General features: G+C 32.7%; 1 protein-coding gene across 1 annotated transcript; it reads right to left on the bottom strand.

Moving 5' to 3' along the window:
• Positions 1–3,858: 3,858 nt before the first annotated feature.
• LOC148622781 (aryl hydrocarbon receptor-like) lies at positions 3,859–17,339 on the bottom strand. The gene is made up of 11 exons (XM_088572975.1): positions 17,176–17,339; positions 16,446–16,510; positions 9,807–9,964; positions 9,512–9,606; positions 8,790–8,879; positions 7,666–7,767; positions 6,902–6,976; positions 6,315–6,502; positions 6,036–6,142; positions 5,715–5,856; positions 3,859–5,142 (listed from the first exon to the last, which is right to left on the bottom strand). The coding sequence occupies exons 2-11, from the start codon at positions 16,496–16,498 to the stop codon at positions 4,047–4,049; spliced, it is 2,106 nt and encodes a 701-aa protein (XP_088429101.1). The 5' UTR covers positions 16,499–16,510; positions 17,176–17,339; the 3' UTR covers positions 3,859–4,046.
• Positions 17,340–22,880: the final 5,541 nt, after the last annotated feature.

The following is a 22,880-nucleotide window of genomic DNA, read 5'->3' as shown; positions in this document are numbered from 1 at the left end:
GATCATTTTTATAGTGTTTTACATTTTTGCAAATACTTGCCTTTGTTCATCCACGGATAATTTATCTCCAAAAATTGTTATAGTCACTTAAGTAAAAAGAGAAAAAAAAATGACCGAAAACCATTACCAAAGGTTGTCGTTAGAGGGTTATGAACAACACTACATGTATATGAGTATCAAATTGGATTTTTCAAATCCTCTTGTTGTCCTTTTCTTTCCAGAGAGTGTTGTTTCATTTTGTTGCTAATATCAATGATTAGTAAAGAAAAGCTTTACTAAGAGTCGGCACATTAAAAACTAAAAACAACATAAGCTTTATTGAGCTTAAAAACGTATTGCATGCAGTTTAAACAGTATATAAATGACAAAGACAAACTCGTGCAGACAGATAAAAATATAAAGCATAAAATACATGCAACACAACACAACACACACAAATAAAGCAATAGGTTCAAGCCAGATAAAGCAGCAAAGTAAGTAAAAGCAGATAAAGCAATAAAATCATGACTGAAAGCTTTATAACTAATAGGAATCCCTGAGCACAATTAATTTTCATATACTGTATTTGGCATTTATAATTATTCCCGTCCCATGATTTAAGTAAATGTTTGAACTGAATAAAATCCCAGTTTTTTCTAATTTGCCCAGGCAGTTTATTCCACAAAACAGCAGATGAACATCTAAAACTGTTCTTTTTTTCCATATGTAGTTGTATTAACTCTTGGAACATCTACAATATTAGAACATCTAAAGCTGTATTTTTATGCCATTTATGTCGCATTGTTTTAAATAACGACATAATTGGCCAACCCGCGGTAAAATTAAGTTTCTGTGATTTATTTCGATTCTAATAGGACTATTATAGTTTATTCATATTTTTTAATAGACGCGGCCTATTTGTTGCACGAAATGTTGCTCATGTGTTTATCACTTTTTTTTACCACGGCTGAAGAACGTTGAAGCACGTTATATTAGAATAGTATTTAAGCCTTGTTTAGTAACTCATCATAAGACAGACTGTAATCAATATATATAACCGAAGCACTCTTTCCTGTGCTTTTTTCTATCTTGTCAGAATTTTTTTTTGCTACAAAACTGCCAGGCTAGAGGACAGAAGTTAAAGTTTGACAAAACAAAAAGTATGAAAAAAAGTCAATCGATTTAATTTTGACAAATTATGACCAATACGTTTAAGTTGACCAAGTTGTGATGCTTTCCTACAAATATTTGTTACACGGTGATAAAAAATAGATAAGTTCATAGTCAATATCGATTCACAAAACCTTCACTATTTCATCACATGTTATAAAAGCCGATTCAATTATAAAAGTATGTTTTTTTTTGTTATAAGCTTTTTTCCCCAACCGCTATTACCTAAAATTTATCAGGAAATGCTTGCATAGATCAATTAAAACATTACTTTTTTTTATAAGATTATAAAAATCAATATCAGAGTTAAAAAGAGTATTATCGTCAGTATTATTATATAAAACTCCATGTTCAATAAAGTGAAAAATGTCATTTATGAATACGTTAAATAACAGAAGGCCCAGAATAGAACCTTGGTGAACACATTTCTGAATGTCAGCCCAATTACTCAGATCGCCTTTAAGCTTGATCTGTTGCTGGCGACTGGATAAGTGATTTTTAAGTTATCCCACTGAATTTTGAGATAGATCTTGGGCGGATAATTTACTCAATAAAATGATATGTGGGAGGCAATCGAAAGATTTAAAGAGGTCCATCAGTATTGGAGTCACGTAACGTTTTTTTTTTCAAGCGGATCTTCAAGGAGCCTGAGCAGGGTGCTCTGATATCCATGGCCCATTCTGAATGCACATAAATACAGTTATGAAAAATATTTAAAAAAAATTAAGAAAGTTGGTCACTCAAACCCATGTAAAATTTTGGATATACTAAGTAGTAGGCAGCATGCTAACAAATCTATAACTGGTGCACTAGCGTGTAGAATCTTTGCTGATATTTGATCAACTCATGTGACCTTTTACGTCGCTAATGTTAGCGATTTCTTGCGCTCGTAAGTTCGGTACTTTACATTCGCATATGATTTGTATAATTATATAATACTACTCCACATTCAACTGCTGATCGGTGCCGCGTTTACCGTCAAAGCTTCATAGCTCTAGCTTCATACGAGATCAATATGTACCTCTAAAATATCATTCACATGCGTTCTACGTGTGTGTTTTGCTTGTATGAGAACGGGATACATTAAAAGATGAGATGATCGGTTAGCATTGAACATTACCAAATTTCCGATTCAGACATAGGGGCTCGTTACAATTGACTATATAGGTCACATATATATATATATATATATATATATATATATATATATATATATATATATATATATATATATATATATATATATATATATATATATTCAGTTGTTTAATCTGGTTCCCTGGGAGTCACCCGATATTGCATTTGTGCTATTTCTGATGTTGAAAGCAAGCCAAAATCAGTGGCATTGAATATTTGACGATTGGCGACTTTGAAGACTTCATTCTTTGATTTATTGTTATTCTATTTACAAGTTTGTTAATATTTTCAACATTAGTTGGTTTCAATGAGATTGTTGTGCTCTTAGGATACCGTCTTGAATTTTCTTTATACGTGGGTGATTCGTCTAAAAAAATAATCCCTTTACCAATATCATTTGCAACATTTACAAAAAAAAATTAATTAAAAGTGTTGCATACGTGTACTGTATCACTAGTAATTTGTTTTCATCTAGATCAATTTTACTTTGTGTATCAGTAGATTTTTTTCGAAAGAAAAGGTTTAATAGAAGAGTTTTGACTTCTGACCTCCTGCACATCGTTCTTGGAAATATGTCACGTGTATGTATTAACAGATTCACGCTTGAGTTTGGTCACTAGATCCGGTTTTCTGTAAGCTTATAATACAATAAATGATTATGAACCAATGAGATTAATAATACTGTATATATTTCTCGTGATGAAAAGGAGTAAGCAGGCTTCTGAGCATGATAAATTTAAGAACATGGAGTAGTGCTTGCTTTTTAAGTCGCTAGTATTGTTAGCGTCATAGCTTTATACGAGATCAAAATGAGCCTCTTAAATATCATACACGTGTTCTACGTGTGTTTTTTGCTTGTATGAGGACGGGAAGTTTACATTAATAGATGATCGGTTAGCGTTGAACATTACCCAGTATCCGATTCAGACAAAGGGGCTCAGTGGCATAGAATATTTGACAATCAGCGACTTTGCAGACTTTAATCTTTGATTTGAAATGTTCTTGATATATATGTATACTGAAATATACTCAAATCGCAGTTAATCATTATTGTGTTCCAAGTTTTTAACATTTTATCGACTTGATGAGATGTATGTGCATGTTTATTGCATGAATGAATATATTTACTGTCAGAGGATTCCAAAGGGAGATCATTCAATGTGTGGGTTTTAATTGTTGATTCTAAAATTGGTTTTCTTGACTGAAAATGCGTTATATTCCAATTCTTCGAGAAGATTAACGTGTACAATACAGTTTTTATTACTAGATATATGTGTTTATCTTTGGATTGACGTACTAGTAAAATTTACATTAATAGATGATCGGTTAGCGTTGAACATTACCCAGTATCCGATTCAGACAAAGGGGCTCAGTGGCATAGAATATTTGACAATCAGCGACTTTGCAGACTTTAATCTTTGATTTGAAATGTTCTTGATATATATGTATACTGAAATATACTAAAATCGCAGTTAATAATTATTGTGTTCCAAGTTTTTAACATTTTATCGACTTGATGAGATGTATGTGTATGTTTATTGCATGAATGAATACATTTACTGTCAGAGGATTCCAAAGGGAGATCATTCAATGTGTGGGTTTTAATTGTTGATTCTAAAATTGGTTTTCTTGACTGAAAATGCGTTATATTCCAATTCTTCGAGAAGATTAACGTGTACAATACAGTTTTTATTACTAGATATATGTGTTTATCTTTGGATTGACGTACTAGTAAAATTTTAATAAAATTAAACAAAGTTTTATTCATTTAAAAATTCGAATAGACTTCCGATTGAAGGAAGATCTACTTCATGTGTCTTGTTTCTGACACAGTTATTGTCTCTACACGTGTTTTCTACGATCTTCATGTGAACAGAAGCCTCAATGTCGTAATGTACCACGCTGCTACTATCTTCGGATTTGATTCGAGTCATTCTATTTTGAATGTTACCTCTGGACTGCGTGTTGTTAATTATTGGTGCCTGTCCTAGACGACTATAATCACAGTTCATAGATACTTTAATACTTGCCCTTTTGTTTGCTTTCTGTGGTATTTCGGGTTTATTGCATTGTATTTCCTCCTGTTGGAACCAACTGTTACCAGGAATTTTACTTTCATTATTTGTATAAGTTGGATTCATATTATGGGGGAAGTACGCTTCTGTTGACACATAAGTAGTTGGGTATTGCGGTGGATATGAATTTACGCTGGGATACACATATTCCTGATATCCATTGTTATGGGAGTGAGTTGGGATACAATATGGAGACGAATAATTGTCTGTGTAACTATGGAAACCATTCTGAAAATTTCTATGTTCGTTCCAATTTATATTTGAACACGTTGGCATTGCATTTACAACTGGTTCGGTTTTAACGCTGACACTGTTTATGGTTTGGGGGTGCCTTTCTTGCGATATTTGATCGCAACTATAAAGTTGTGGTGCAACATAAGGGAGACACGAGTTGTAGACGGGATATACAGTCTGATTACACATTTGTTGTCTTCGTTTAAATTCTTGAAACTGTAATTGTTTTTCTCTTTGTGTAATTTTATGAGCTACATGTGTAGAGGGTAAGACAGGAGAATGCCTGTCACTCAGTGTGTGCCAGCTTGACGGACATGGATCCAATGTGTTATAGAATGCCATAGACACATCCTCAGTGAAACCCATATGTGGGGTACAAAACGTACTCAGTTTCGCTGGTCCATGTTGGTCATCGCTCATACAGTCATCCCCATCCCCAGAACACGGAGCGTATGGACTACCAAATTGTATGAAGTACAACAAATCGTTCATAGCATATCTCTGTCGTAGGCTGGATTCTTGTTGTAGGAAAGTACTGTCTTCTTCTCTATCATATGAAAAAAATGTGTGGGATTAAGCAATATATGTATGCAATACAAATGATAATTATTTCATATTTATCTATTCTTCTTTTCAATGTATTTTTTAAATAAGTCACTGTAAACTGGTAGATTTATATCATCATATTAAAATTGAATATTATTAAACAAAAAATAAACAGCGCCCAGATGTAAATTTAAGGTGTCCATAGAAAACCCAGGCAGTAGGGGGGACATTTTGAATTCAATAAATTTAACCCATTGGAGATCACAAACACGTTTTCTAAGAAATGAGTGTTTGTTTGTAATTAACTGAAATGATAGTGAAATAATAAATTACACATAACTCTTTGATCTCATAATCTAGTTGAATTGTTACGGATGAACATATATTCAGAGGCATCCACTTTCGATAACAATCGTGACATCAAAAAGATTTTAACATGACACTGAATAAAAAAATTGTGTGATCAAATTTACCATGTGACACACATATTATAGGATCTGCCTGGTTTCTTTTTACATAGTCTCTGAGAGGTACAAAGTACTGGTTGATCTTCGTGAATTAGAGAACACTAACCTTACTGGACAATGTGTAAATACAATAGAAAACTTTTTGGAGTTTTTACAGATGACCTTTCCCCGGGAGTGGAGCCAAATCCATACTCCATCTTTAGCTTCCATCCTAAAATACATTGACTGGACCTCGGTGCTTTCTGTAACTGAAGTAACATTAACACTGTTAAATCGAAATATGGAAAACAGTCGAGTGCATACATCTTTAAAACAGAAATCATATGCAAGGTATGTATTATAATGTACTAACTTCAATTCTAAAGAATAAGACAGTATTCTGTAAAGTGGAAAAGGATGTGAGAAATAGTACTGAAATAGTACTTACGAGTTTTATGACAAGCTGCAAATGTGGCCAAATCTTCGGGGTGTACGAACTGGTAAAATGATTTATCTTTAAGGTCATCATCACTTAGACCTATAATGTCTTCTGACCTGCAAAAGCATAAATAACGTACACTTTTTAGTTTTACTTGTAACAAATCAATCTGTTTCTTTTCTTCCAGTTTTTTTACTACACAGTAAGAACACGCGGAGTTTAACTTGAGCAAACATCCTGATCTTCCGTTACCCGCGGAACATATATTATGAAATACTTAGTACAAACTTTTTGTCAAACTCTTTAATGATTAGGCCCATATCGTGTTTACTCCAGAACACATTTTGTTTAAAGTCTTCTACAATGTCACTACCAGTCAACATAAATGGTTGGCAGTACAATAGCATGACATCAGGACTAGACTTAGGTTGCGGGGTATCTTCTGCTCTCTGTATGGAACCAGAACAATGGATTTTCTGTCAAAATGAAAACGAAAAAATGAAACCACGTAGTCAGTACTGCCATAGAGTCTCTGCATTCCTATAAGTAGGTGTTACAAATCCAAGTTAGTTCACAAAAATGGTGTTAAAGTTTTCTATCAATTAACACCCAATTAGGTTCAAATCATTTGAAAAATACGTGACTTTTTCAGGGCGGATCAAGAAATTCTGAAAATTATTTGCTCATTTTTGCTCAAAATTTAATAAGAAATTTACAAAATTTATCCGACAAAAAGGAGGGATCCGACCGCTAGAACCCACCACTGTTTTAAAGCGTACTCTTTTTTTTTTTTAACATTTTAAGTCCTTGACAATGTCGGACACGATGTCTACTCAGATAGAATTTACTATTCCACTATATTTGGTTACATTTACCAGGTATCCTGCTGATGTTCCATTGAAACATTTCATTCTACAGATAAATGACACTTGTCTCCAGTTATCTTCGTTCTGTGCATAAAAGATCATTTGAATTTTATTATTGGAACAGTATTTTGTAGGCTAAATGGTGAAAGAGCAATCAAGGAAACAAAGAAAGATTCGAGTCAACAAAGAATAGGAAATAGCTAAAATAACACGCACAAAGATGATCAACCGGACCCAACTAAAAAATAAAAGCATGGACCAGGTGCAACGGTATTGAGAAACTGAGGTCATTTGCCTTTAAAAAAAAAACTGCCGAGTTGTTCATAAATTAAATAACGTCACTATGACACAGTGAACAAATCGGTTCTCATGGTGCCGATGGATGCACCATTACAATCCAAGAGTCCATGAAGGCGACTATAACACTTTTGTGGTGGTGACTTTTATCTTGTTACAACATAACCCTGTTCCAGACGCCTAGTTGAAAGAAAAAAAGTTCGCGTAGATTCGACAAGCTCTGGCATAACGTATGGGCTTCATACCCGAGTGCTGAAAGAATATTCAAAGTATTCTTCGACATCTTGACAATGCAAGTATAACACATTTCTTGAAATGATTCTTCGTTTTTTTTAAGAATTCTCTGTGACATGTGTGATTATTTTTTTATATCATGTATTTTCTTCAAACTTTCATACTCATCAAAACGGGTATCATGTATGGAAAAATGTTGGTTTTTACGTTTAAATAGTTGTAGAGCTGGTACATTTACAAACCTTCAAAGCATCTTTCATGAATCTATTTTCTAAGAGATTTTTCAGATCACCATGATCTTCAGGATGTACTAAACCATACAAACATCTATGCATTAGGTCAACCTAGAAACAAACAATAACGCCAAACAATTTATCAACGTTGCTCCATGACCAACAGCATTGTGTAACTATAACTACACAGTGTTTCTTCACCCTACAACAGCGAACTGTTATACCTACACAGCGGACCTTAACACAACAACAACGATAAATACTCTGTGGTTCTAACAGCGTAAGTGTGGTTCTAAACCCAAGCAAAAACGTACCGCGATATCTTAATGAAGTTCTCTGACTAATCACAGTATACCACTATTACCACAATATCCAAAAGCAACGCTGAGTGAAAGTTAATAGTACTTTAGTACTAATGTCGAAAACATTCCAGCAGAAAAAAAAAACAAAAACAAAACAAAAAACAAAACAAATCAATTATGCAGTGTTTGGTACCATAGAATTAAAACCAACATCAATGTAAAGTAAAGTGACCAGAAGTATTTAAACCGTTGGCATGGTGATACATTTTTGAGCGCCGAAAACGTGTGTACACTAAACAACCACACAGCCATGTAACTACCCAACAACAAAATTTATTCAATACATCTGTAACACAAACTAATTTGTATTTAGAGTCTGTATTACTTTGGTAACAAACAATGGAGCTTTACCTTACCGGACTGGAACCAAAGCACGAAGCTAAATTGTACTTGATTGTTACCTTGCAGCTAAATCTTACTCGGTTGAAACTGCATGAATCAAAATTTACCCGCAAACCCAAAACCATGAAGCTTAACCTTAGTTTTGGTGACAACTTAAAACTAAACCTTACCTGATTGAAGCTTTTGAATAAAATATACCTGACTGAAACCAAAGCATGAATCTTTACATTGATTGACACATTGGGGTTTAATTTATTAGATTGAACCTATGTAGCAAAATTTATTTGAATGAAACAAATCATGAAACCTGACCAGATTCATTTCATTGAAATACACTGACTGGAAGAAAACCGAACTATGTAGCAAAACTTCATCTGTTTGAACATTTCGTCATTGAACATTGAAACCAACCCATGGAGATAAATTTACCTGATTGAAACCAAGATACTGTAGAACGTTTTCGGTGGAATAAACAATAGTACCATCTGTAAATGCTGTCAGGAGAAACCCATCCAAGCACTGCAAAAATAAACTTATTTTGTAAATGTTATTTAAATTGAATGCTGTCTTTAAGGACATCATTTAGTTGCTTCCTGGGTTGCGTTACATTTGAGATGTAAGCTTAATATTTCCACTTCAATCGCTAGAGTATCTTCAAAAATAAGGTATTTTACTCGGTCACCATCTCAATTATGTAAAAAGAAATTTTCTCCTCTATAGTGGTTTTCATCTTCCTTATCCTTCAAGACATTATAACAAACTGAATATTTTTTTTTTCAAGAACAGCATGACGCCTCCAGACGGACGAGTCTGTACCGAATTACTGCACACTAATTACTAAAACATTGATTCCGGTTATGGTCCTCTGATTTGTCAGAACAATCCATCGACATGCTTAAATCGCTGAAGAAACGCACGTATCTATGTCGTTGTGCATGAATGTAGACCTCAGAGTCGATAACTTTGATTCTGTAGCTACATATATATAGAATATCACTACACTTAAAACTAAGCTACATAAAGTCCGTTTAATCAGGAAAATTCCTGAGTAGAAAGCATTACCACATAACACAAGAATAAGATTTCAAGTTTGGTATTCTTTTTTTATTCCACTGTCTCACGAGTTATTCAATTATTTTGAATAAATATACCTGTAAGACTTGTTTTGCACCAAAATGTTTGTCAACAAACGACTGACCTTCCTCTTCCTTGGCTATTGTAGGGTCATGTTGGACCAACCCGATGCCTTAAATGTAAAAAAAAAATCATATCTCAATTTTTTATATATGATTTTTGTCCCTAAGTCAAGGACTTTTCAATTGTTACCAATTAAGTATTGAAATTAACGTCAATATGTAATAAACATTTATATTGTATGAACCATTGGCCAACAAGTAGTAAGTAATACAATGTATTAACTTTAATTCCTAACTCAGTCATATTTACCTTTGAAAAACATTTTAATTCGGAAGAATGAAATGATAAGTCTGAAGACAGTTTGACTGTCCAGTTTTCTGTGAAGGGAGGATCTGTCTAAAGGAATAAGACCCTCCAATCCTTTTATCTCTGTCCTCAGTTTGTCTCTGTATCTCTTTGACTTGAAACTTAAAAGAGAAATAATTCAATAATTTGATATATTTGCCACAAGGAACACATACCCCTGGTATGATTTTTTTTTAAAATCAACATATATCATATTGTTAATATACCCTGTAATTCATGCGATTAAAAATTATAGAAAGCCGACCAAACGGATAACAGACAATAGAAATTTTTACCACCCAAATAAACTGTTATCAAAATACAAACAATTACCAAGAAACAAAATACATCATTTTGTTAAAATATGCGGCCGCATTTTTTTTTGGATATTTCATCAGATATACTGCCAGTCATTCAACATGACATATTTGTACTGAAAGAGTAATCAAGGGAACCAAGATTCTAGCGGAGATCAAAAGAATGTAATCCAGGGACAAAGACCAAACAGGGAAAACAAACACACACAACAAAGAACATAAAATAACCAAAATAATACGTACAAAGAAACAAAAGTAAATGAGCACTAAAAACTGGGAGTCTGGACTAGGTGCACCGGTACGGTAAGCGTCCTCAGAAACAATACTTCAACTTTTTGCTTCGGATCAATTACATTCTTAAAATCATGATGCCAAACGAAGCCATTGCCAAATACGAGCAGATAACACACTAAATCCGAGGCTGCACGGGAAGCATCCCTTTGCACCAATTACATATATTGAGAGGTGTCATTTTAGCCACATACATTTTTTAAATTGTTTTAATTGCGCCATAATGGGAAACCCATTTGGGTCCACCTATCCACGTATTTTTATGTACATAACAAGAAGTACTCCTACAACGCTAAATGTTGGAATTCCGTACCTCCATACTCCAAATCGGATTTCTGAACACCTCTAGCATTGAGTAGGAAAGAAGTAATGAGGAGAAATGTACTCTCCAGCATAAGTAGTTCTTAATGAATAAATCAATAAGTTAAATAGTGTGATGCAAGAAAAAATCACAAAATAAAAGAAAAAAAAGAACAAAAGGCTCACAAGAGCCTGAATTGCTCACCTTGTTGAACTTTGCCTTTCAAAGGCAATAAAATTTAACAAGTTATCCAACAATTTGGGCTTAAGAAAACTTTGGTAGGACTTATCATAAGGATCATTTCAGAAATTGAAAGTTTATTTCTATCTATCACAGTTTTCACGATAGTGGCTGAAAACTGTAAAAAAAAAACAACATTCTTCCCCTTTCAAGGGCAATAACTCTTACAAGGAGTCATCTGACAACTTTTATCCCTGAAGACTTTTGTAGTCATAATAATAAGGATCATTTCAGCCATGAAAGAATTTAGCTTAAACCTAACGGTTTTGGAGATATATGCGAAAAACTACTGTCTGACCCCTGTTATATTTTTACATGCTTACCCTACCGGTGCACCTGGTTCATGCTCTCAGTTTTTAGTGGAGTCCGAGTTGCTCATTTACTTTTGTTACTTTGTATGTATGATTTTTGTTATTTTATGTTCTTTGTTGTGTATGTCTGTTTTCCATGTCTGGTCTTTGTCCCTGGATTACATTCTTTTGATTACCGCTATAACCTTGGTTCCCTTGATTACTCTCTTAGTAACAGCGGCCATGTTTTTTCGACGGATCAAAAAAACCCACATCAATTCTATGCAGGACATCCCAAAGAACATTCATATCAAGTTTGGTTTCAATTGGTCAAGCAGTGTCAGAGGAGAAGAGTTTAAAAAATATGTTAATAGCGACGACAGATGACGACGGACGCCAAGTGATGGCAATGGCTCACGTGGCCGTTGACCAAGTGAGATAAAAACGAGGAAAGAAAAAAAAACAGTCCAGCCTATTTACAGATGAACAGTGTAGGATCTTACGCAATAAGACTAGGTGAGATAGAACATGCCACCAAACATACTAAGAACCAATCAAGTATTAAATTCATTAAGCAAATTACTTCCCGTTTGTATAAAGTAAGTGGCGCAAAACTAGCATACCAATAAAAAGGACGCAAAATTGGCGCAAACTGGTGTCTTCCAGCAGCACGGGGTTCTGATTATAGTTAACGCATCAGACCCCCGTGAACCAATGTACAAGTTCGTTTGGTTGTATGCCCCCATGTGTTGTATAAGTAAAATATTCCAAGACAGTTCGTTCGAACTCCATATGTGTTTACAGGGTTATTATATTTTTTTAAATTTTATTATTTTTATTTTATATAATATATATTTTTTTAATTCTATATAGCCGCCGTTTCAATCTATAGTGTGTGCACCAGGACAACGTTACTACCAAAATACCCGGTCCAGTATAACTGGAGATGACAGTAACATCAACTTATTCATTCTCAACCTTCTGTTCCTTTACTATTACCCATGTGTATTGCATGACTGCATATTCAATAATTGCTCTGTTATATCAAAAATTTAAATAATGTGTTGGTACTTGTATTCTAAATGAGTATACAAACCTCTTATAAATTCCTATCTTATCTGAAGTGTTTCATGTATTATGACATATTTTAATCTGTTTGTCTGTTATCCCTCCACGAGGGAGACATCGTTAAATTGAAGGCAAAATGGATCTGATATAAATAATATAATGTGTGTACGTGAAAAAAAATCGTTTTATTGAATTTTGTCTTCAATACTCGGCGAGTGCGCCTTTCTACAGCAAACATCAGAACTTGTTGCATGTATATGTAATAATCTTTTCAGCAACTTCACGTAAAGCAATGAATTGTTCCATTTTAGTTCCGTGTTGATTGTTCGGTTTAGTCCCGTGTTGATTGTTCATTTAAGCAAACAAACAAAACCAGAAACAACACGAATTTACAAAAACAATTCTAACTGTTCCAAAAGATACACTGGAACATTTTTGTTAAAAATGAAATTACATTTAATGATATGTTATAACCAAATAAGTTTTTTTTTTAATTTTAGAAGGAAAATCCACTTAATTCAGTCTATTAACAGAATTCAACATTCCTCAATATCAGATGACAATATACAATACTAGTATGCACAGTGATGAAAAAAATGAACATATCTTTCCATTTTATTGGTTTAATAACCTTTCTCCCTCATCATGCGAGTTGTCAATATATCTTGACTTAAGTCAAGTAGAACATCTACTGGTAGCTGGAGAGTAAAACAGATTGTATACTATTCCAAAAAGAAGACGAGTTAGTCTGTTTAAAAATGTCCAAAATTAAGGAGCCACGATCCCGATTCATTCAACTGCCTGAATGACTGTTACTGCTTACATACATGTAAGTATGAAAGTCAATGAAACCATTTCCGAACATAATCTAACACAAGTAGAACGTGTAATTAGAGAAAGCAAATTTAGAAATTCGTGCGTGTCATGTTACAATGTGGAAAAGACAAACAAAACATTTGAGAAAGTTGGAGTGGGTTTCTTTAAGTCTGGTCAATAGTAACAGAGGGAATCGTGATCACACTCCCCGTCACGATCCACTGTTTGGAGGGTTAAAACTCCGGTCGCGTGTTCCAGTTGAGCACTAAAATCAACACGAACTGTGAATTATATATTCCATTTTGTTTTTATATTATAGGAAAATATGAATTTGTTCAGTATAAGCATTTAGACGGTGGCATGTCTATAATCCCGTCCTTAGTTAGAATGGATTGAATCATATCAAAGTAAGTCTAGTATATAACATATTATTTACAGGATCTGTCCTTATTTCATTTTTCATCTACATAAAAATTAATTAATACTTTAAAAAAAACAAATTAAGACTTTAATACGACGATTGTGCTATATGGAATGTTATCATGGACAATCAGCAAGCCGACAGAACGGTTTTTGCTAGTACTTAATTCATAATATAGCATACATTTCAATGAACCAAATATGAAAAAAGAAAATAATAAAAGATAACTTCTCATAAATGTAAATGTTTCTCAGAATGATCATTACAACTGCAAGTGATTTCTTGTTGAATTTCGGATGAGTCCTAGCTCAGGTTCAGGTATATATGGATATTCTTCATTTAGCAACTGAAGACAACACAAGTGAAAATTCAAAACTTCTTTTTTTATTGATACAACTTTTTTGTAAATCAGAAAACTTCTACTCAGTAATTCAGGTTAAATTTTTTTTATCCTTTCTTCAGTGAAAAATGTAATTATTTCATAGATTCCAAGAAAAATAATGTCAAATAACATGTAACGAAAATGGACTTCGTCTTATATAAGCTTTGTTGTCCTTGTTAACTCTTGAAATATATATATATATATATATTAATATATTTAAACTAACTGCACGCGTAAAGCGAGGAAAACTCAAGGTTATAATACCAAAAAGTTATAGTGTAATTGCGATGTACTTTCAATTTCAGGATCACATTTTTCACTACCTCCTTTGAATTATAATCTTCGAACTTAACCAATCGAAATACATTGTAGATTTCATTCGGGAACATGACCCATACGCAACACATTCGAATCTTTAAAGCATTGAAACAATCTATTTTTTATGCACGTTATTATTATTATTATTATTATTATTTATATCACTAGTAATTACAGGGAAAAATTAGAAGTTTTTTTAACTAGAAATAAAGAAACACAATCTAGAAAGTCGCAATTATTTTTTTCTTCAATTTCGATGTGTTGGGCATTCATATATACATAGACCTGTAATTAAATTTGATTCCAGGTCTATGGTACATTTTTATTCGGGTTGTTGTTTATATTTCATTGATGGGTGTGTGTCACGTGTTTTCTCTGTTTGGTTGTTTGTTGTGTTTTCTGACTTGTTTCGTAACGGTCTCCGCATGTTTCAGTAACATTCCAAAAGCATGTCGGTTTATAATGTTCAAAGATTTGCCAACCTGTCTTAATTGTTGTTGCTTTGAATCAACATAACACTAAAGAGAGTGGGACATTTAGTCGCCTTGTCATCTGAATGAAATCGGTTTTTCCATCAATGAAAATGGTACCCTAGATTTTATTAAATTATTATTATAAACGATGTGTTAATTAGTATTCAGTTTTCTGGAATTAAAAGTTTATTATTATTTTTTTATAATTCTATGAGGACAGTTCTTGTATAAATGATATAAGATAAAGAAAAACAGTGTCATGGAGTCATGGAGTCACATTTGTGGAATATGATGTACGCGACATATTTTTCAATTGTTTTTTTTCTCCTTGGTTCTATGTGTACAGATGACAGAATGTTCCTAGTATACGAAAATGATTTGGTAAACCAAAGTTAATAGTTTATTTTCATCGAAGTACATGTATCATTTATTTCATACTTAGCATTTGTTTGCTCGTTTTAATGATTAATGGTATTTTACACTTCTCTTTCCGCACATTCTCTAACGGAAATTATTCCATTTTCACGTTGCATTATTCCCTTATTTTAACTGCATTGTTGTTAATCGTTTGTTATTTTGGGGATGTTTCTTATCGATCGGATATAAGCTTTACCCCTAAAGAAAACAAATGTGTTTTTTTTTCTTTCTTATTTTTGTCGTTTTGTATCTGTTGCTTAAACTAAATGATCGAATATTTAACGTGTTTCTCTCATTGCGCCACAAATCTAATTCACGTGGTTAGTTTACCTGTTTTTTTTTTCCTTATTTTTTTTTTAATTAAACCTTTCCATTTCTGTGAAAGTTAGCACACTTCAGCAAAATCTTGAATTTTACTTCTTGTGACAAAATAGAATACTAGTATGTACAATAACATTTAATACTATCTGTAGAGAGAGGACCGTTGTTTTATAATGAATTCTACATGTATATGCTGTTTATTATAGACATGAATGTAAAAATGAATTAATGTTTTTGCATTTGTTTTAGGTAAAAAAAAATCACTTTCAATAATAACATTATTGTCAGAAGATCTGTAATATGAATATACGTTAGAACGCTGATTTTAGATAAAAAAAATGGATGGAAACAAAAATGATTCGTTCTCGAGAAGGATTTTCAAAATGTGGTATTAAGTGTTAATTTCTGTTGTTTTTACCAATTACTCTCATAGGATTAGAATAAGTTGACAATTTTACAAAATGTGACGAAATAAAAATTCATAAAAACGAACTTACTAAATTTATTCATAAAAGTTGCCAAATTAATAGCGAGACTGGTATACCTTAAAAATATTCTTGTAGCTATTTTCAGTTTAGTTCGAAAATGATTATTAATTACACAATAAAATAAGAAAGGAACAAACTAACAAAAAATATACCCATATAACGATTATTTGAGAGAAATATTTTTCAGCGTTTTTATGTTTGTCATTTTTTTTTTAAATCAAGACCGGAGAGGAAGATTATTAAAAGCAGAACATATTTTGAAAGTTCAATTTGTATAAAAAAAAATCAAGAAAAATGAATGGACAGTGATACAGAAATAACGGAATAAAAATATTATCATATCCCTAATACGTCGTAAAAACTATTAGAATTATAAGGGTGTAAGAATATGTTTGACCTCAGATTTGTAGAAATTGAAAACTGGCACTTCAAAGAAGTAAAATATATAAATAAACTATACCTTGGGTCAATTTTTGTGGCTCTCGAAGTCTGTGTCTTTACATGACTCTCCATTTCTATGTACTCCTTTAAAACAAAAGGTATTTTCTAAATCTTCGATTTTTACCTAAGCTAATTACTTATCGAAAAATTTATCTGTCATCGGCGATAAGGACTTGTGATTTGCAAAATATTAGTCGAACAGCAAATATAGAAAATTAGCTTTAATTTGTGGGTTTTGGTACCCTCTATAAACATTTATTTTCTAATCTAAATCCAAATTGAAGTGTTTGTTTGCTCATAAACTATCCATCAAAAGTAAGAGAAAGGATTATGAACGAACAAACAATGACGGGTGCTTTTATACAAATTCTGTCTGTTGTCTTCCCAAATATTTTCATTTAATGCTCTTTCAAGTTTATGTCTTAACAAAATCTGAGAAAAAGAGAGCGGAAAAATGTGACAAAATTTTTATGCTAAATGTGTCTACCCAATTAGAATATGACCTAAAGAATTTAAAAAATAAATTTGCACGACTGACGACTGCAAACTAAGAACTTAAAAATAAACTAAAAATAAAAAAAAAAACGGTAAGCAAGCGAAATTGGCTACATATTCTTGAAAAAATTGAAAACAAATGAATACAACAAAGAAAAAAAAAGAAAAGAAAACAAAGAAAAAAAAACACACACACATATATCTATTCAAACATATACACACAGTTAAAACAAAAACCCAATAATTATGCATACCGGAGAGGTTTCTGGTCGGTCCAAATTTGTCCAAAAGTACCTGTGGAGTAACAGCGAGTCTGAGTAATATTGATCTTATGTTATCACTCTATCTGATAAATATTGACTTAGAGAAGACTTTCCTTGCGTCCGGGGGTGAGACGTCGCTCTCTACCCTTCACCTGTCATCACTCCATCACTATAAGACATTAAAAGGTTTTACGTCGCTGACAGAAACGAGACTTAAATATTGGTATTTATCATACATGGCAATATTCTGAATAAATATCAAAATATTAGCATTTTATCAGAAGGCAAATACATGCAATATGTATGTTAAATTCTCAACAAACTATATTTTTTGTTTTGCATTTTTTAAAATTTTTGTTTATCATATTGCAATTCATGCACTCAGTTCTGAGCTTTTGTATCTAACAAGTACTTGTATAAACAAATTTAAGGATCCATTTGTGCCTATTAAAATTTTGTAGCTGTAACATTTACACAACAATCCAGAATGCGAAGCTCATTTGCTTCATTTTACTTGTACAAGTAATGCACATATGTTTCGACAACAACTTCTGTGTTTATTTTCTTGGACCAAGTTAACTCAGAAGTAAAATATAATTGATGAAAACTTCGAGAACGAGAACTGAGTCAGTACTTAAACTGGTCCCAAAGATGTGTTTGCGTCGAGTTACAAAATCCAACCCCTAATTCGAGCGGTGTCTTAATTTGAATGTAAATATTATTCTTTTCTGTAATGCTTTTTGATAGGTTCATAGAATGATCGTATAACCTTACAAGGAAGACATGTTATTAAAAAATCAATTACATGTTTCAAATGTTCCAATGTACACAATATTACAATTTAAAAAGTTTTTAGGCAAAAGCGGAAAAAGACGCAAAACGAATCTCCAATCCTATCATCAAAATTTTCTTTGATTAAAATGCCTTCTCGTTATATGTCGCCAGGACTAATTGTAGCCCTGATCTACAATGTTAACTTTAAGTAACATTAAGTGTGCAGTTTGCAAACTATAACGGATGAATATTTTTCTTTTACATTAAAAGGGAAAACCAAACATCATACATATTTTTCAAATATTTACATAAAATATGAAGTTAAGTACCGACTTGATACGGGCTTAAACCTTGTGCATAAAGATTATCGACTTTATTGTGTTGTATCAGTCTAAAGTCTTCATTGTAGGATTTTCGGAAAGTAGTCCGACCACATGTTTTGGAATGGTACTCGTAGAGAGGACTCACTAAACAATCTAATGCTATGATCATCCCTAGAAAATCCATTGATCTTAATGGTGTGAGTTAATACCGACTTTCTAATAACAATAAATGTGCAATAAGTTTTGTCTTTCTGAAATAAGTATATGAATAAACAGATTTGATATGGCGTCACCAATGAAGCCCACAGTTTTTTTCTCAAATTGATATTTATGAGCCTACAGAATGAAACAGACAAGACTTTATATCTCAGGTTTATATTTCATTGCTTATAAGGTGAGATTAAATTTTAGATATTAACAGTTTTGATATACAAATAAATATAATGAAGAATCATACATAAAATAACCATTATCATATGTATTAAATGTGATGATGAGTCCCTATTAGTGGCACTGTAGTCAGTCATTAGTGGCACTGTAGTCAGTCATTAGTAGACTGTTAATCAACTAAACGAACATAAATACTTTTTAATATCTTTTTTTAATTTTAAGGATCGACTAGTTGATGAAACAAGAGGCTCCCAGGATCCCGAATCGCTCACCTGATTAAAGTTTGTCTTTCAAGGGCAGTAAATTTAACAAGGAATTGTCCAACAATTTTGACTCAAGAAGACTTTGGAAGGACTTACCATAAGGATTATTTCAGAAATTGAAAGTTTCTTTCCATCTATTATGGTTTTCAAAATATTGGCTGAAAACTGAAAAAAAAACCCGTCATTTTTCATCTTTCAAGGGCAATAACTCTTGCAAGGAGCTGCCTGACAACTTTGATCCTAGAAGATTTTTTAAGGCCTTGTAATACGGATAATTTTAGCAATTGAGAGAGTTAGGCTTAACCTAACGGTTTTGGAGATATATGCAAAAAACTACTGTATGACCCCTATGTTCTATTTTAGTAACGGTGGCGATGTTTTTCAACGGATCAAAATCCCCATATCAGTTCTATGAAGGATACCCCAAAGAACATTCAAACCAAGTTTGGTTCCAATAGGTCAAGTAGTGTCAGAGGAAAAGAGTTTTGAAAAAAAAAATGTTACGACGACAACGACGATGGACGCAGAGTGGTGATAATAGCTCAGGTGAGCTAAAAAAGGAACAAACGGATAATAATAGTAGCAATAAAAACGCGTTCATTTAACTAGAGATTATTAATTAACACACAAACAACTAAGAAAGACACACACACACACACACACACACACACATATATATATATATATATATATATATATATATATATATATATAAATATATATATATATATATATATATATATATATATATATATATATATATATACAACGTCTCAAAATGTGACGACTCTATTCGCTACACTGCTCCATCGGATCAAATTAATACAGGGAAGATAACTTATAGAAGGGTCTGAAAAATTCCCAACGATGTTAGAACTGTCAAATTTGCGAAGCAAATTTTTGGTCGTTCCCTCCGCGGGACTCGTTTGAGGGAGCGGAGGTGGACTCAAAACCCTGACCTGGGAGGATGTTACAAGATGCCATGATGTTATAATCTCCTAGAAAGATTAGCTATATTTTTTTTTAAGTTTAAACACTGCTAACACCCGGGGGTTCATGTTTTAGGTTCAGCACTCATCTGTTCCTTTGTTGTTGTTCAAAAATGGTTTGAAAACTTGACGCCCGTTTGTTTTTCCCTTAATTAATTAAGATTTTATGGCAATCCGTTTCATATTCGTCAGTTTACATAGGTCATATAATATATCAGATATTCTTTGTATTATATAAGACATCTTAATCACTATATATATATATATAGAAGGGTATGAAAAATTCCCAACGATGTTAGAACTGTCAAATTTGCGAAGCAAATTTTTGGTCGTTCCCTCCGCGGGACTCGAACTCGTACCGCTGTGACATCTATGGCAACACCGCCTGCACTCTAAGACCAGCGCCCTATATATATATATATATATATATATATATATATATATATATATTTATATATTCAACAGTCTTATATCACTTTATTTTGAAGCTGATGTCTAGTTGATATCCACGTTGATACAATGTGTAACACCATGTCCATGGGTGTAGAAGAATAATATCTACCTTGGAAGTAATATTTGCTTTCATGTACCTACATAAGTTGTCTAGAGATTATCACTTGTAAAAATCACCACTAACTTTTTATGTCTATTTTTTTCAGTCTCCCAAGATGATTAAAAACCTAAAGACGAGAAATTTTTAATAAATGTCAGTGGTGTACAATATTTTAATACTCTTTTACGACAAGCGGTGCTGTTTGTGCAAAATAATGTCAATACCTCATGATAAATTCATTTTGTAAATTAAAAGACAAACATTTCGTCTTAAGAGTGAAGTATTTTGTAAATTTCCACTTGAGATAAGAGAAATGAAGTAAGGGGACTCTATAAAGCATTGACGTTTATCATTAATTTTCACAGAACATGTCCAAGTACAAAACACACGATATCTCCTGGCGCCATGGCATCATTGATTGCAGTAATTGAAACCACATAAAAATCCCTGAATGACTTTACAGAGATACCAAGTCTCATATAGAATAATAGGAATTTTACGGACGCATTTCAGCGCATTCTCATTGGAAGGGGAGGTAGGTTTGCAGACAAAGCACTCTTCCTACATCTCTAAATCGCATATGAGAATTACATGAAGGTTAAACAATATCTGCGCCGAAAAAAAAAATCATTATCCAAGGCTCTACATACATGAAATATATTTTGTTCTTTATTTTCTCAAAATATATGAACAATTTCTTCAAACACCTTCTCTGAAACTACTGAATGGATTTTTCCTTAGAGTATTCTGCAAAAAATGACCGATTGGATTTTTGATCTATTAAAAAAATGGCGGCCATTACTAAAAATAAAACATAGGGGTCAGACAGCAGATTTTTGCATATATCTCCAAAACCGTAATGTTTAACCGAATTCTGACATAACACTTTGATATTACTTTCAAAAATTTTCTCCTCGGAAACTACTTTACAGAATTCAATGAAAGTTGGTATTTTTGTTTTAAGGGTATCCTAAACAAAATGATCGTTTGGATATTTGGTCGGTTAAAAACATGGATGTCGTAAAAATGGAGCATAGGGGTCAGACAGGTTTTTTTGCATATATCTCCAAAACCGTTAGGTTTAGCCAATATCTTTCAATTGCTGAAATGATCCGTATTATAAGGCCTGCAAAAGTCTCCAAGGGATCAAATTTGTCAGATTACTCCATGTAAGAGTTAATGTCCTTCAAAGGTGAAGTGATTTTTTACAGTTTTCAGCTAATATCTTAAAAACTATAATAGATAGAATGACACTTCCATTGTTGAAATGATTCTTATTATAAGACCTACATAAGTCTCCAGGAATCAAAGTTGTCAGACTACTCCATGTAAGAGTTATTGCCCTTGAAATGCCAAAAAAATACGTTTAGCAGTTTTCGTCAATATCTTGAAAATTATAACAGATAGAATGAAACTTTCAATTGATAAAATGATCCTTATGATAAGTCTTACCAAAGTCTTCGTGGAGTCAAAATTGTCGGACAACTCCTTGTTAGAGTTATTGCCCTTGAAAGGCAAAAATTAAACCAGGTGAGCGATTCAGGCTCCCGGGATCCTCTTGTTTAATATTTCATTCAATTTTCCATAATTTTTTTCAGATTAAAAGACATATTTGCCATTCAATTTAGAAACCAAAAACACTAAATATTTAGCACTGAAACTAGTGTCAAAATAGGTTAACATCCCAGACCCTGAACTGAACCTCGTCACTGTGTAAGGATTCATTACCTATTATGCTTCAATGCAGCATTATCATAATGTTTAGTATTCAGAGAATGATCGACCAATAATGATCAAAGTATTCATGTACTGAATCCATATCGATCTTTTGATATTTTACGTCTCAAATAATCGTGAAATTGCAAATAGGGTTAAGCTAAAAGGAGAGAACGGAGGTCCAGTTCAAACACATCCAAACATAAGCCTATTGTTGTAAATGGTTTATTTTGAACTTTATTTTAAATTCACCAAACTGATTACGAATGCTTTTCAATTTGCCAAAATTCACGAGGTATCGAAGCAGTTCGCTAGTTTGCGTAATGTTCACGTTCGATGTCGGTTTACTAGTACATTGAAAACTTAGATGAATTAATACAAAACTCTCCGACATACTGCTGAACTACAATCTTCTAGTTTGCCTTGCACAGTTTCTAACTTTTCAAGTCGAAATTCAATTCATCGACATCCAGTTCGGAAATGTCAACCAAATCATTTTAACTTAAGCCGCAATCGTTGAAATGAATTCTGTCCTCTAAAGTAGCTACAACTTTTCCTCAGTTGATGAGGTACATGTATATATCTCAGGTGCTGTCGCATAGAGACCTATGTGTCACTTAAACGCGCTTAATATATCTCAGGTGCTGTCGCATAGATACCTATGTGTCACTTAAACGCGCTTAATATA

This window comes from Perna viridis, chromosome 3 (assembly GCF_037379345.1).
Source record: "Perna viridis isolate PV_CMFRI_1.1 ecotype Kerala chromosome 3, ASM3737934v1, whole genome shotgun sequence".
NCBI classification, from domain to species: domain Eukaryota; kingdom Metazoa; phylum Mollusca; class Bivalvia; order Mytilida; family Mytilidae; genus Perna; species Perna viridis.
This window is presented reverse-complemented; position numbering and strand designations above follow the sequence as displayed.

Excerpts from the sequence above, each read along its gene's own strand:
- LOC148622781 (XM_088572975.1), bottom strand. The coding sequence starts at position 16,498 with ATGGAGAGTCATGTAAAGACACAGACTTCGAGAGCCACAAAAATTGAC. Across the intron at positions 9,607-9,806 it reads AATTAAAATGTTTTTCAAAG|GCATCGGGTTGGTCCAACAT; the intron begins GTAAATATGACT and ends TTTACATTTAAG. Across the intron at positions 6,143-6,314 it reads ATTAAAGAGTTTGACAAAAA|GTCAGAAGACATTATAGGTC; the intron begins GTTTGTACTAAG and ends ATGCTTTTGCAG.